Source organism: Lupinus angustifolius, chromosome LG20 (genome assembly GCF_001865875.1).
Source record: "Lupinus angustifolius cultivar Tanjil chromosome LG20, LupAngTanjil_v1.0, whole genome shotgun sequence".
Classification (NCBI taxonomy): Eukaryota; Viridiplantae; Streptophyta; class Magnoliopsida; order Fabales; family Fabaceae; genus Lupinus; species Lupinus angustifolius.
The window spans coordinates 12,544,379-12,559,994 of NC_032028.1; the positions used below are offsets into that span (position 1 = coordinate 12,544,379).

A 15,616-nucleotide genomic window follows, 5' to 3' on the forward strand; every position below is an offset into this window, starting at 1 on the left:
TAAATTGTTTTTCCTTCGTCATTGATCATTAAAATTTAACTATTGTTGAAATTAGAATTGGAATTAAATATTAGATGAGTTCTTTATAAGCATTGTTTGAATATGTACCCAAAAAATAAGGAATGTTTGAATGCTGTGAATTTAAACCTTAAAAACAAAATCAGTAAGGCAATGGGTTTACTATTATAAGCAATGGATCAATTAAGAGTTCACTCAGCAGCTTAGTTTATTAAAAAATTATATTTTTGGGATTCCGAATTTTATCTTTTAAGTTCTTTCATGAATAATATTAGGAGCAATTGTGTCAGTTAATATTTAAGAAAAAATTGTGAGAATTTTTAAATGCTAGTAATTTAAAATAGGATGCATGTAAAGATCAATTTTACTAATAGTTAAAATTTAAGTATTAATTTGAAATAAAAAATATTTCATAATATTTACTTGTAAAATAAATAAAGTTTAAGAAAATCGTGTGAACTTCTCCTTTTTTTTTTTTTCTTTAAAAAATGAGCAAAATCTAAAAAAGTTAAGCGTTACTAAATATGCATTTAATATATGAAATACATGTTGAAGATTACATGTGCCATGGACAGATGTTAAAAATCTTATGAAGTACTTACTTATTTAGATTTAGGTGGTAACGGGAGGGAAAAAAACAGAAGAAAAAAGAAAATGCTATATTGGAAACTAGAACGGAAACAAAAATGGCAAGAGTGAGTTCTATAATAGAACATTCACACGCTACCTCGTTTTTTCACCAGTAGATTCATTTTAGATATTTTTAATCAAAACCAGGAACAAAAAACATAAAGTGAAAATAAGTAACTCTTTATTCAACTTAGAAAATCTCCATTTGAAAAAAACGTACGGATTTCTTCTTAAGGGTGTGTCTCAATCTTTTCAAAATTTTCTCTCGTATCCGTTCATTCAGGTTTGCTTCTTTTGCTTTGTTTCTTCGTTAATCTGAATCGATTGTTGTTTTCACACATATCGTTTTTTTTCTTTCTTTGATCTATTTGTTTGTAGAATGTAAGTTTCTATAGATCATTATCCTCAATTTTCAGATAATTATTATTTATTTTAATGGTATTTGACGATTTGTGGTTTTACTTTGCTGGATTTTCGGATTTCTAGTCATTTTGAATTTTCTTTTACGATCTCGATTAGCATACAATGGATTATTATTCGTTTCATTCTATGATCACTTTTTGAAATTTTTTGTAATCCTTTTGACTTTAACTTTGTTTTTTGCTTAGCTAATTGTGATTGTATAATAAAGCATACGCCAGAGGAGTATTGTGGATTGGGAAGCATAAGTTTTGTTCAGCATTTGCAAAGTCGAAATTTCTGCAACTATGACAACTTCATGGGCTGATTCTGCTGACCATTCAGCCAATGCCTCTGCACGGCCGGCTTATCTTCCTCCACATCTTCGCAACCGGACTTTGTCTTCAGAACCCCCAGCTGCTGCAACATCCTACTTGTCTTCATTGGGGGGTAGTGATCGTGGGAATTATGGCAGTCTGGCTGCTGGTTTTCATGGGGGTATTTCCTCTAAGCCTGATCTCGGGCAGCAGGGATATGGTTCTAATGTTCAGACCGGTGGTGGTGGCGGTGGCTGGAATGGTAGAGGGGTAGGGAGGGACCGTGGAAGGCGTGAGGTGAACCCTTTTGAGAATGATGAACCTGTGGATCAATTTTCCCATGAGCAAGAAAACACAGGGATTAACTTTGATGCTTATGATGATATCCCTGTGGAGACTAGTGGGGGTAATGTGCCTCCACCTGTAAATACATTCGCGGAAATAGACTTGGGTGAGGCGTTGAATCAAAACATACAGAGGTGCAAGTATGTCAAACCAACTCCGGTTCAGAGGTATGCCATACCGATTTCTCTCGCGGGGAGAGATTTGATGGCATGTGCTCAGACAGGGTCTGGAAAGACAGCTGCCTTTTGCTTTCCTATTATAAGTGGAATCATGAGGGAGCAGTGTGTTCAAAGACCACGTGTAGCCCGAACTGCTTTCCCTATGGCGCTTATCCTCTCCCCTACTCGGGAGCTTTCATGCCAGGTGCAATTCTGATTTTAATTTTGAGTTTTTACTTTCCACTGTCTTCATGATATATATGTGACTATCTTTCTTTATGCTAAAAAACTGCAAAATTTTCATTCTGGTTTGTTTTCCTTATTTTAAAGATACATGATGAGGCCAAAAAGTTTTCTTATCAAACTGGTGTCAAGGTGGTAGTTGCTTATGGAGGAGCACCAATCAACCAACAGGTAACCCCACTGATGTTAAAGCACTCCGAGTTATTTATTTATTATGGTGTTGACGTTGTTGCTTGCTACTATATAATTTGTTTTGATTGTTTTACTTACCATCACCTCCTTGAAATTGGAGTTTATGCCAATGCGTGCAATGTTTTTACATGTGGAGACTCGAGAAATTGTCATATATTTCTTTTTGAGTTTTAGTAAGGAAGAGAAAACTTATTAAATGAGCTTCATGCCATTTCCAATTTCAAGAATGGAGGAGGTTTTATTGAAGTGGACAGGGCAAAATATGTTATGAGATTCTGAACATGGAAATCCGGAAGAGACTCGGTATCATCTGTCCTTTTCCCCAGTTATATGCTCTAGAAAAAGGATTAGCCGATGGATGATGGTTTCCGACCACCTAATGATAACATTCATGAACTGATAACCCATTTTATGTAACTTCATTTCATTCCAGCAGATTGATAGTATTGCGATGGTGCTGGTGAGCATATTTTTTTTTTAATTATTCTTTGAAGTTATCTCTTATGAAGAATAAGCAAGGACTAACGGGGAGGAATGTATAGTATCTCATGCTCAATTCCAGCGATAAGTTGAATGTGTGCCTACTTTTTCATTTTATATTGCTACTTATGTCTGCTTTGGCCATGCTCTCGTCCTAGTTTACCATGTTATGTTTTATGTGAATGCATCTCATGTTAATTAGACTAACTCACATACCTATCAAGATTGCATTTATTCTGATGAAGAGCCACATGCTTATATGAGGTTCAGAGTTTGAGAGTTATGTAATAGTGGAGTCAGAGAGCAGGAGTTCTTTGTGAGAGGCATGCTAGAATAAACAAAAATTAACCAAATAAATAAATACTTAAGTAGTTAATTATGCTTGTATTTCTCTTTTATGTCTTGTGTTCACTATATAACTACTGTTTCAGAGTGATGTGTTTTCACAGTTCAATGTAGGCTCTCCCCTCTTAATCTCTTATCAACCTAGCTTTTTAGAGTGAGTTTGATATCTTTGTCAACTATTTGATCGGTTTTATTTAAAAAATAATGGAACTTTTCATTAGTGCTTCAAAGATAGTTCCTTGATTTGTGCTTATAAATGCATCAACAAAATCAGTCAAACCTTTTCCAGTAAGTGAGGTTGGCTATATGGATCATGATGCCATAATGTCCTGTCATAAGTCATATCAATAGAAAAATCATTTACACCTAAATCCTTCTTAATTGTATTTCCTACCTTTAGTAATTGGGCTATCCTCCATTTGATCTACTCATCTTACCGAGGGTTCTACTAGTCTTCTCCATGCGTACCTAAACCACCTAAAGTGAGATACTGTCATTTTTACAATAGGTGTTACATCAACTTTCTCTCTAATGAATTCATTTCTAATCCCCATGATCCTATATTGTCTAGCGTGTAACTCATCTAACGCAACATTCTTAGCTGTGCTACATTGAATTTATTCTCTTGTTGGTTTTTTACCGTCGAACATTTAATCCCAAGAAACATTACACGCTGAATTGGTTTGCAGATAAAATTTCCCTTACCTATTAGCCTATAAATAGGACCAATCTTTTGTACTTGTGAATAATATCGACATATCAGATTAATATCAATCTTAGATTATTTTAATTCTCTATTTTCTCTTCCTTCTTCCCTACCTAAAACCCTCCATTTTAACACAATGACAATCATTTGCAAGTCTTTTTGTACTTCTAAATACATGTTGTAATATTTTTATTTGTGAACAAGTAAATGAGGACTGAAAATGTTGTGTATTAACTTCTTAATGCACTTTATGTTTGGCTTATAAGTAGCTGTTAGAATGTAGCTTGTTAGCATAGTAAGACAACATCTGCTGCTGCTGGTTGGTTGTAATACGATATATTTGTAATCTATGCATTCCTCCGTTATGCTTATAGGTCACTTTTGGCCTTTGTACACTTTGCTGTGTAGTTTGGATATGCACTTTTTTAATTAGGTAATGCTGCATTGTTCAGTTGCGGGAGCTGGAGAGAGGAGTTGATATTCTGGTAGCAACTCCAGGACGATTGGTGGATTTGCTTGAGAGGGCTAGGGTGTCACTGCAAATGATAAGATATTTGGCTCTTGATGAGGCAGATCGGATGCTGGATATGGGTTTTGAGCCTCAAATAAGAAAGATAGTTGAACAGATGGACATGCCTCCTCCTGGCATGAGACAGACTTTGCTGTTTAGTGCCACATTTCCCAAAGAGATACAGGTATCTTGTTATGATACTCAGATTCTCAAATTTACTATTTTTTGCTTGCGAATTTTTCCCTCCTAACAGCTCAAAAGCGTTGTTATACAAAGGAAATTAATTTGGGGAGTGAGTTAAAATATTCAGTTTTTTGTCAAAACCTGAACTCACCTTTTTTTCCTGTGTTTTTAAAGCCACCTTTTAGATCCACTTTAAACAGCAGTTTTTACAAGAAAATCATTGGTTGTTTCTATAATTTGAAATGGGCAGAGGAAGTCTTGTTTTCACTCACAAAAATTGCAACTCCCTTGAATGAGGTGGTTGAGTAACTAAAGCTTAATAATTACAGTAGACTACCCCAATAATGACAGATAGGAAAGTGGGAAAAGAAGACAGACAGCATTTGATTGGGAGCAAAGTTTGTTCTATCACTTTGTCTTTCACATGATTAAAATATTGATAACATTTTGGAAAGTCTTGCATTGGCACGGACATGCATTGGCACGGACATGCATTGGCACGGACATGCATTGGCACAGACATGCATTGACTTTCAAATGAGTTATTGACACTTTATCATGAGGACAATGACTTCTAAGTAAGATAGGAAACTCCAAAAAATACTCATTAGTCATGTTGCATTGGGGAACTACATATAATTTTCTTTTAGCTACGCAAAGCAATAATGATTATAAATTTACAATGACTGAAAAACTGGGTTATGTATTAGACATGAACCTCCCTTTTGAAATTTTCACTTTAATGCAGGGGCTTGCATCAGATTTTCTTTCAAATTACGTGTTTCTGGCTGTTGGAAGGGTTGGTTCAAGTACTGATCTAATTTCTCAAAGAGTAGAATATGTGCTTGAGTCAGACAAGAGAAGCCACCTCATGGACCTTCTCCATGCTCAGAGGGAAAATGAAAGTAATGGCAAGGTAATGTGTCTAGATAGCGAAATTCAGATTTGGACTTGTGAAATTAACTAATTTTTAAAAATTAGGCTGCACTGGTAGGTTACCTTGATCTGTGGATTTATCATATACATGTATCTGTTAATAATTTTTTCGTGGTTTTTGCAGCAATGTCTGACATTAGTTTTTGTGGAAACAAAGAAAGGAGCTGATGCATTGGAGCACTGCTTGTGTGTTAATGGATTTCCTGCAACTAGCATTCATGGTGACAGAACACAGCAAGTAAGTCCACATAGCTAATTGAAATTTATATTTAAATGTAAAACATATCAGTTATATGGTTCCATGCAAATTACTTCTTTGTTTTAAGATTCCTTGTTGTTTCTTGTGGTGGTCAGGGGCTTGAATTAATTTAGTCCAAATAAATTTAGTTAATCAGAGTTTGAATTGCGTTTGAAGTTCTAAATGTCCATGAGATGAGACTCTAAAGGGATTTTAAAGTTTTAGCAGCTCAATTTGTCTCCCAAAAAAAAAGTTAAAAATCAAATTTTGGCACCTCCCATCCCTGTTAATCTCTACTTCTACTACTATATAAAGAGGGTCAACATTTGATATCCACTTTTTACTCTTCCATAAACCTAGTCTTTAGCTTTCACTATAATTAAATGAGAAATTTCAAATTAACCATGAAGATCCAGCTCTTTGCTCAACTACCTAAGGAACTTTCTAACTTTCTTTTAACATATTGCAATTTCAAAGTATTCTATTCAATATTTGAATTTATAAAGGTGGAAAACTTTTTATGCTGTCATTTAATTAAATATTAGTTTTCCTGGCATACCTGCAGCACAGGTCACTCTTCTAGTACATATAATGTGCTCTTTCATTTAGAATCCATGCTTGAACTTTTCTGGTTCTCTCTTTTGTTATTTTTTTGGTACAATGTTTTTTCAAAATTTGTTTTTATTGTTGGTAACTCTGATATTATTTTGCTCCAACTTTTCGTATGCCTTGAATTTGTCTGTTTGGCAGCTGCTAGTTGAAATAGTTCTTAGGATTTGCCTATGTTGCAAATCTATACAAAGCATGTCCCAAGCCTGGATAAAAAAAATTAGTTGTTTTAGGCAGTCGACAATTGTTATAAAAACTTCGTTGAATCTCAATGACCAGGACAAATATAGTGAGTGTTAGGCAAAACCTCGTGATATCATTTGATCAATGTAGCCAACCCCTCCATGCAGGATAAGGTTCTGTTGTTGTTTATTATTTTTTCTTAAAGTCTCTCTGAAACTTCTTTTTGAAATAGGATTACAGTTTAGAAAAAGCTTTCCCAGGTATTATGTTAGTTAGAACTCTGAACAAAAAGTTGTCCTTGAATATGTTTCATTTGGTCTGTGTACTAATGAAAATTAATGTGGACAATGTAATGATTCTGTATGCAGGAAAGAGAACTAGCATTGAGGTCATTCAAGAGTGGAAACACACCAATTTTAGTGGCCACAGATGTTGCAGCACGTGGCCTTGACATTCCACGGGTAGCACATGTGGTAAATTTTGATCTTCCGAATGACATTGATGATTATGTGCATCGGATAGGAAGAACAGGGCGAGCTGGGAAAGTGGGGTTAGCAACAGCCTTCTTCAATGACAGTAATTTGTCCATGGCCAAACCATTGGCTGATCTGATGCAAGAGGCAAATCAAGAAGTACCTGTTTGGCTCACACGTTATGCAGCAAGGGCTTCTTACGGTGGTGGCAACAGAAACAGGCGGTCAGGGGGAGGAGCCCGTTATGGTGGCCGCGATTTTAGGAAGGAGGGCTCATTTAATAAAGGAGCAGATTACAATGGTGGAACAGGTGGGTATGGGGTTCCTGCCAATTATAGTGGAGGGTATGGTCAAGGTGTGACTAGTGCTTGGGATTAGATTATTGTCCCATGGCTAATATTCATCCTCACGTTTGTGTATATAAATTTCAGATTTTAATGATGACATGTTTTTTCTTCTCGACCATGATTTGCCTGAATTCATGCATTCCATACTCCAGGAAATCTTGTCATATCTAAGGGTCTCATATTGGACTTAAACTATGGGCAACTTGTGGGAGGATTTGGGTTGTCTTATTTGTTTAGAAGTGAAGCAAGAATCAGGCAACCATGTTGTCCAAACATGTGATCGTGTTGCATTTGAGGCCTTAGAACCATATTTTAGATTTATTCTTTGTTTGGTTTGGAGAAGAAAATGCTAGAGAAGATGAATAGAAAGATTATGAGTAGAAAGGAAAAAAGAAATAGAGTTGAGTTTTAGAGTTGTTTGGTAGAAGAGAAACAAGAGAGAAAGAGAAGAAAAAATGAGTTTTTCTTTTAATATTTACCCTTGTAAATAATTATATACTAACTTTATTTTTTAAATTTTAATTATAAAAATGTATTTGATTTTAAATTATGTAAATAAATTAGTATTTATTTAAAAAATTTGAAAGTAAATATTAATTATACTTTCAAAGTAGTTTAAATATATCAAACAAAAATGTCACATAAAGAGTTACATGAGGGAATTTAATGGTTAGAAATCCACAATCATGTATTTTGTACATGTATCATGTATATGATAGTGTGAAATTGGTGGAGGTAGTTTACTCATTTATGAGTTTTTATTCTCTTAACTCACTTTCGTATTTGAGGACAACAACCCACCAAAATTTTCATTCCACAACCAAAGGAGAAATTTGCAAACTATTCTCACTTTCTCTCCTTTCATACTCACCTCAACCAAATGAGGCATAAGAGAATATTGAATCTTTTCGTTACTGGTGTTTCATCTGTTTGTTGGCTACATATTTCTCTTATGCATTCTTTGGGGACTTTAGTCTTGTTTCTTGGAAGGGTTGGTTCTTCTCGGGGTTCTTTTCAGAATTCCATGTTTCCTTGCTTTTTGTAGTTTGACGTCTCAAAGGGCTTGTTATGATGCAATTTTTTCGCCAGTGTCACAATCTTAGCATCTTGATTTTTCCAATTGCTGAAGATTGTAACACCTTGATTTCGTAAAAAAGAATTGTGGAAAATTTTAAATTTTTAGAGTAATTGTTCCAAACCAAGATCCAAGAAATCTATGACAATTTTCTTTGAGAGATATAAATAATTTCCAAAAATAAAAATTGATTAAATTTGGTTAGCGAAAATAAATTCGCTAAGTGGATTGCCTCGTCTTTGCTTAGTTTCTACACATTTGCACAACTAGTAATGCATAAACTATGACCTGTTATAGTTGTGTCAAGTTTGCTAAGTAAAATGAGTTTAGCTAGCCAATTTGCATACAAATTCAATCAAATTCCCACCAATTCTCTCTTAGTGCATTGTATGTTACTCAACCAGCCAGCCTATTTTGTTTAGTGAGAAGAAATTCGATTGAAGACAAAATTGAAAATTATGTCCCATCCTTTCATTTATTGACTCTATTTTCATTTGGCGAGTTTCAAACCTGCATAATAACGTAACATACATCTCGAGCAAAAATCTTAGAAAACTAATTTAGCCCCTATTAGTTTGTCATCTTATCTTACAAAGCATTGTAATTTTATATCAATCCTTATCCCTAGACACAAGTTCTTCATTAAAATTTTCTACAAATTCACCATTGATTGTGATGAATGGAAATAGTGAGAATTTAGAAGTGGTGTGCTTCTAAATTGGTGAATGTAATCCGAGATAAAGTCTTAGAGTAAGTTTTGTAAAGATTGACATTCATCATATAGTAAAATCTCTTGTGGTTTGCAAGAGGACAAGATGCAACTTTTGGTGGACAAGAAGGTGAACCATGGTAATTGCGGTGTGTATCTTTTCCCTACTCCTTTATATTTATGTATTTGATTTTTGCATACCTAATATTTCACTACATCTCTAAATCTTACACTTTTCTAAAGTAGCAAAAATATGCATTAAATGCATAAAAACTAGAAAACTAATTTACCTCCTCTTATTTTACATATAGACTTACAACTGGCACTAGAGCAAAGGTTGGATAATTTAATCCATTGATCCTAACATTTCGGATGGTCTCTAAGTCATTTATAGGTGAAGGTTCTGATATTAATAAATCTTCGAGTTTCATTGAAGAATATTATGAATTATGGAAAATCAGAATAAGAATTTTCATAGAATCCCTAGAGTTAGATATATGGAACTAGGTCTATATATTCCATGCATGGTTGTTAATGAGATTAAACAACCCAAGCCTAAATATTCATGTGTGAAGAAGATCTTGCTCCTGACCTTGGCACGATTTTGATGAAGACACCAACATCACATAAAGAAGAAAAGGAAAAATACTTATGAAGATAATGAAGATAAAACTTCAAAGATTAAGAATATAAGTCTTTAGGTACTTATATCCTTATACTCTATTATATACAAATAGTAGTAATGTTCAAAAGCATTTTAAAAGAAAATTGAAAACTCCATATAAATGAAAACAATTTTCAAAATACTGTGTAACAGGTTACTAGATCTAAGTAACAGGTTACTATGACTAAGTAACAGGTTACCAGAACTAAGTAATAATTTACATGAGTGAGAAATGAGTTATCCAACAAAAATTGATCAGGGTAATCGATTACACCCTTTTGAGTATCCGATTACACAATATTGTAAACAATTATTCTATTGGACAGAACATTTGGGTAATCGATTACAACCTGTGAATAATCGATTACAATCTGTGAAAATCAATTACTCAGTTGGACAGACTGTTTGGGTAATCGATTATGTCGATTAGGTAATCGACTACTGAGAGTTGTTGCACCAGTTTTCAGATTCAAACTACACAACTTTCACCCCAAAAGAAATGGTTTCATTCCAATCAATTCATACCTTTTCATAGAGGTGTTATGGGTGATTGGAAATCCTATTTAGAGACATTGAAACTCATAATTCAAAAAACATAACTCATATGCACAATCTAAACTTTTCTAAAATACTTGTTCTGCACTTTTTGCAACTTGTTCTTAACTTTCAGATTATATTTTCTGAAGTTGCTTCAAGTGTGGTTTTACAAAAATATTCAAACCTTCTGAGCATTATTATTATGTGTGTATAAAGGGTTATTGGATTTCAAGAGTTCATAGTTTCAAATCTTGTAAAGGCAATCCTTGCCATAGTTAAAGTTTTCTTCATTCAATTTGTTGAATTACTTTCTTTCACAAGGGTGTGATAAGAAAGGGGATAGAGTCACTTGGAAAGGTTGTTTTCCAAAGAGTGATATAGGTATTAGAGAGTGAGTAAGTTACAAGGAAATCTCATGGTGAGAATTTGTAATTGCTACTCTTAATATCTAGTGAAGAAATCTCTTGTGCTACACGAGTACTAGACGTAGCCTTCGGTGGACAAGAAGGTGAACCAATATAAAATCTCTGAGTACTCTCTTCTCCCTTAACTCCTTAAATTTACTTGATATTTTATGTATAACTTTTCCCCTACTATTAACTCTTGAATTTTTCAGAAAAATATGTCATAGTTTTTAAACAACTAATTCACCCCCTCTTAGTTGCCATCTCAGTATCACATCATGGACCAATAAAGATAGAAAGAGAGTCCAATATGACCTTAAAGCCAAAAATATTCTATCACTACGGCAGAGTTATAATTCAATAGTGCTCATTTTGGGATTTAACAGCGCTTTCGATTGCTATATATATGAGCGTAGTAGAAAGTCAGTATGACTCAACAACGCTGACATGAGTGCTGTTATATGTCATACATGCAATAAAGCCTCCTCTAGCGAACACTTTTATATATATATTATACATATAACAACACCAACAACATGGAGCATTGTTGCACACTGTAATTATAATAACACCACATACATAGAATGCTATTATATGTGATACATTAACAACACTCTTATAGAGAGCATTGTTGTATGTATCACACACAACAATGCTCCTTATAGAGAGTGTTGATGTATGCTATACATTCAAAATCGCTCTCTATAATGAGCATTATTGTATGTTATACATTCAACAACGCTTACTATAGCTCCCCATAGTATGCGCGCCGTTGATTATTGCACACATTAGTACCTGCATATATTTATATATTCTCAATAGTAGTGTATATCCAAATGTTTGTATTATTAACATAAATATAATACAAATTACAAATAAACAATATATCATGCCAATTATCAGAGATGTAGATAAAATTACAAACAATTCAAATAATATGAGTATAATATCTAAAAATTACAAACAAACAAAACTTTGTTATATTTTTTCCTTTTCTTTGATGGTTTTTTTGGCTTGTATCATCCTTTTTTGGAGGAACATATTAATTTAACCAAAGCCCGTCATTATGATCATATCTTGTATATAAATCATCATCTGTAGTTGGTCCGCTCTCACGCGACTGTGATGTATGAAATGCAAAAAAAGATCATCTTCAACATCAATATCTTCATGTTCTTGGTCATCAATATTATTGACGATTATTTTATTAGTCAAAAGAACAATGAACCATTTCATATCACCTGATGTCATTAACATAGAATACGTGTTGAGCCTGTGATGCTAGAATAAATGGTTCATCTTTATATCCTGGTCTATTAAGATCTATATGCATTAACCCTAACTCATCAACTCAAAAGTCATTGTTGTTATCAACCCACATATAACAAATAACCAGCAACCGAAATATTGTGTAATCCAATTCTCATATTTGTTCAATGACCCCAAAGTATGACATAATTACATATATTGGGTTTCTATCTTTGACACTTGACATATGTAAAGTTCAAGCAACAATAGTCACACCACTATTTTGCATTTTACTTTGATCATCTTGTTTTTTCTTATAAAATATGAACCCATTAATTAGGTAACCAGTGTAGGATAAGACATGAATAATTGGACCATTGACTAACCATTTCAATATTTCAGGAACCGAATGTGCATTTATATTCAACTCCTCAACAATGTGATTTCTTAGCCACTTTATGAAATACTGATTATGCTATCTGGAAATCCAATTTTCATTCTTACTTGGGTTAGAATTCCTAAGCATCTCCTTGTATCTTTCAACATATAGCTCAACCTCGTCGGCACTATGTAAATCATATAAGTGTTCTTGCTCTAATTCGGCTCTTGATATAGTCAATATTTGTTTCCCAGTAATCCCTTCACCAAATGCTCTTTTTGCATACCGAGACTTTTGAATGCCTATGAAATTACCATCAACAAGGTATCCAAAACAAAAATCAAGAGCTTCTTCAACAGTATATCGCTCAAAAATACAATCCTAAAGTCTTGATCGGTTTTTCACATACCCTTTTAATATCTTCATATAAGCTCAAAAGAGTACATCCATCTCATATAGGAAGGACCACATAGTCTTGTCTCTCGAACAAGATGAATGTTTAGATGAACCGTTATGTCAAAAAGAAGGTGAGAAGTACATCTCAAGCTCACACAAAGTGAAAATAATTTGTCTTGGCAATGTAGGTAATTTCCCTAGGTCAACCACTTTGGTACAAATTTCCTTGAAGAAGAAGCATAACTTAGTTATGGTTCCTCGCACTTTTTTAGGGAGAATGGACCGTATGTCAATAGGTAAGAAATGCTCCATGATTACATGACAATCACGAGACTAAAGACCTATTAACTGGAGGTCTTTCATTGATACGAGGTTCCGAATGTTGGAAGATTAACCCTCTAGAACTTTAACACCATGAAAAATTTATAAAATTCTATTTTATCATTCCTTGACAAAGTATAAGCTACTGTAGGTAGGTATGTATGTTTTCACTTCATTATCGAACCCAATTCCTTTCTTATTCCCATACTAACCAAGTCCAATCTTGCATTCAAACTATCTTTGGTCTTACCAGGATTATTGAGTAAGGTACCAAAGAGACTTTTAAAAACATGTTTTTCAATATGCAGAACGTCAAAGAAATGTCTTACATATAATGAGCTCCAATATGGAAATTCAAAGAAGATTGGCCTTTTCTTCCACCCATTTGTGACCATTTCTCTCGCGAAAGGTTTACCAAAGTTATTATTCAAACCACTTAGCTTCTAAAATAATTGGTCACCCGTCAATTCCAAAGGAGCATGACTTTCTTCATTGTTTCCATCAAATGATTTTCTCCAACGTTGATAGTGATGATCTGAATGAAAAAATCTACGATGATCAAGAAAGACATTCTTCTTATAGTGTTCCAACCTCATGGAATGAGTATTTTCATCACATACAGGACACACAAAATGCCCTTTTGTACTATATCCTGACATATTACAATATGTAGGGAAATCACTAATTATGTCGAACAACAAAGCCCTCAAGTTGAACCTTTCTTCCCTATACACGTCATATACATATATACTTATCTCCCAAATTTGCTTCAAGTCTTCAATTAATGGAGCCAAATATATGTCTATGTCATTCTCTGGTTGTTTAGGTCCAGAAATTAACATTGATAACATCACATATTTGCGCTTCATGTATAGAGAATGAGGTAGGTTGTATATCACCAACATCACTGGCCATATACTGTGGGAGCTACTTTGAACCTTCAGTTGATAATGCAAGGCATAGATTTCTTGATTCTTGACCAAAACTAGGATAGTCATAATCAAATTTTCTCCATTGAGGAGAATCTGCAGGATGCTGAAGCTTGCCATATTTAATTCTTTCATCATCATGTCATGTCAAATTCTTTGCATCTTTTTTATTGTTGAACATAAGCTTAAATCTTGATTTGATGGGAAAATATCATACAACCTTTTTGGGAATTGAGTCTTCCTTCTTATATTGCGATGCATTACATTTAGGACAAAACTTTAATGAAACATACTCATTAAAAAAATAAGATGCAATCATTTTCATAAGCTTGTATCCTATTGTAGTCCATGCCAATGGAGCATAAATTTGTTTAGCATCATAGGTTCGAGAAGGTAGCACATTATCATCTGGCAACATATCCTTCAGAAGTGCAAGTAGGTTTGTGAAACACTTATCACTCCATCCAATAACAAATTTCAACTTATACATCCTTGACACTACTGCCAATATCATGAATTTAGTACAACCATCATATAATGATTTCTCAGCATCACTTTTCAATCGCTGAAACATCTCCGGATAACCCTGAAAATTCTCTTCGACAACATTTGCCATTTTGTCAAAACGATCGCTTTCATATGAATTGGTGTTGATTTCTTTCATATGCATCTGAGCATAATCCTACACATGTCTTTTCTCACCATGTCTTGTCCAATATGTGTAACTCTGGTCGATACCATGAAACACTAAGTGAACTTTTAACTTGTTTGATGTAACTTCGGTTGGATTAACAACATTTTAAATAAGGACACAATTCTATTAAGGTTTTCAAATTTCTCAATTCCAAAAATAATAAATGTTTTAACTCCATCTTCATACTCTTTCATCATTCGATTTGCACCCATCCATTTTTAATCAATACTTTCTGGAAAAATGTATCTTCATCCATTTTCTAGAAAGGAATTGACAAAAAAATATGGTCAACATAAATCCCTAAAAGCTTGGAGTTAAGTTCACCAAGCATAACAAATACATTATTAAGGAAAACCTTAACTCATGTAATAAGGTGAAAGATGAAATCCTAACTCAATACAAGCTAAATGAGTGAACTCACTATCAATTCATGTACTTAAAAAAGGCAAATATTTATAAGGAAAACTCACTTTTAATTCGGTATTGAATGAGTGAATGAGTTTCAAATTCGACATTGAATGATTTTCAGGATGATGATTTTGAGGTTGAATGAGTGAATGGTTTTCGGTGTTGAATGATTTTGAGGTTGAATGAGTGAATGATTTTTGGTGTTGAATGTGATTTTCTTGTTCAATGATTTTGAGGTTGAATGAGAGTAAATGAGTTTCAGTGTCGAGTGAGTGAACTTGGGATTGTTGAGAATCAAGGATTCCACAATGCTCCTTGTAGAGAGTGTTGTTGAATCTATCCATCCGTGACATACAACAACGCTTAATGAAAGAAATGTTGCTGAATCTTTTAAAATCAGAACAATAAAATAATAAAATATATAAATTGTTTTAGTATGTAGTTGAGTGTATGCAAGTGGAAGGCACATTCAAAAACGCTTATTCATAGGGGCATTATTGAACCATAAATCACTCAAAATATATATATATATATATATA

General features: G+C 33.7%; 1 protein-coding gene across 2 annotated transcripts; it reads left to right on the forward strand.

Moving 5' to 3' along the window:
• Positions 738-7,426, forward strand: LOC109336454 (DEAD-box ATP-dependent RNA helicase 37-like). Of its 2 annotated transcripts, none has more exons than XM_019573064.1 (7): positions 738-931; positions 1,280-2,072; positions 2,198-2,281; positions 4,286-4,528; positions 5,276-5,443; positions 5,588-5,701; positions 6,862-7,344. In XM_019573064.1, the coding sequence occupies exons 2-7, from the start codon at positions 1,356-1,358 to the stop codon at positions 7,342-7,344; spliced, it is 1,809 nt and encodes a 602-aa protein (XP_019428609.1). In that variant the 5' UTR covers positions 738-931; positions 1,280-1,355. The 2 variants fall into 2 exon arrangements, with proteins under 2 accessions (XP_019428609.1, XP_019428608.1); XM_019573063.1 differs by having other exon boundaries at positions 739-931; positions 1,257-2,072; positions 6,862-7,426.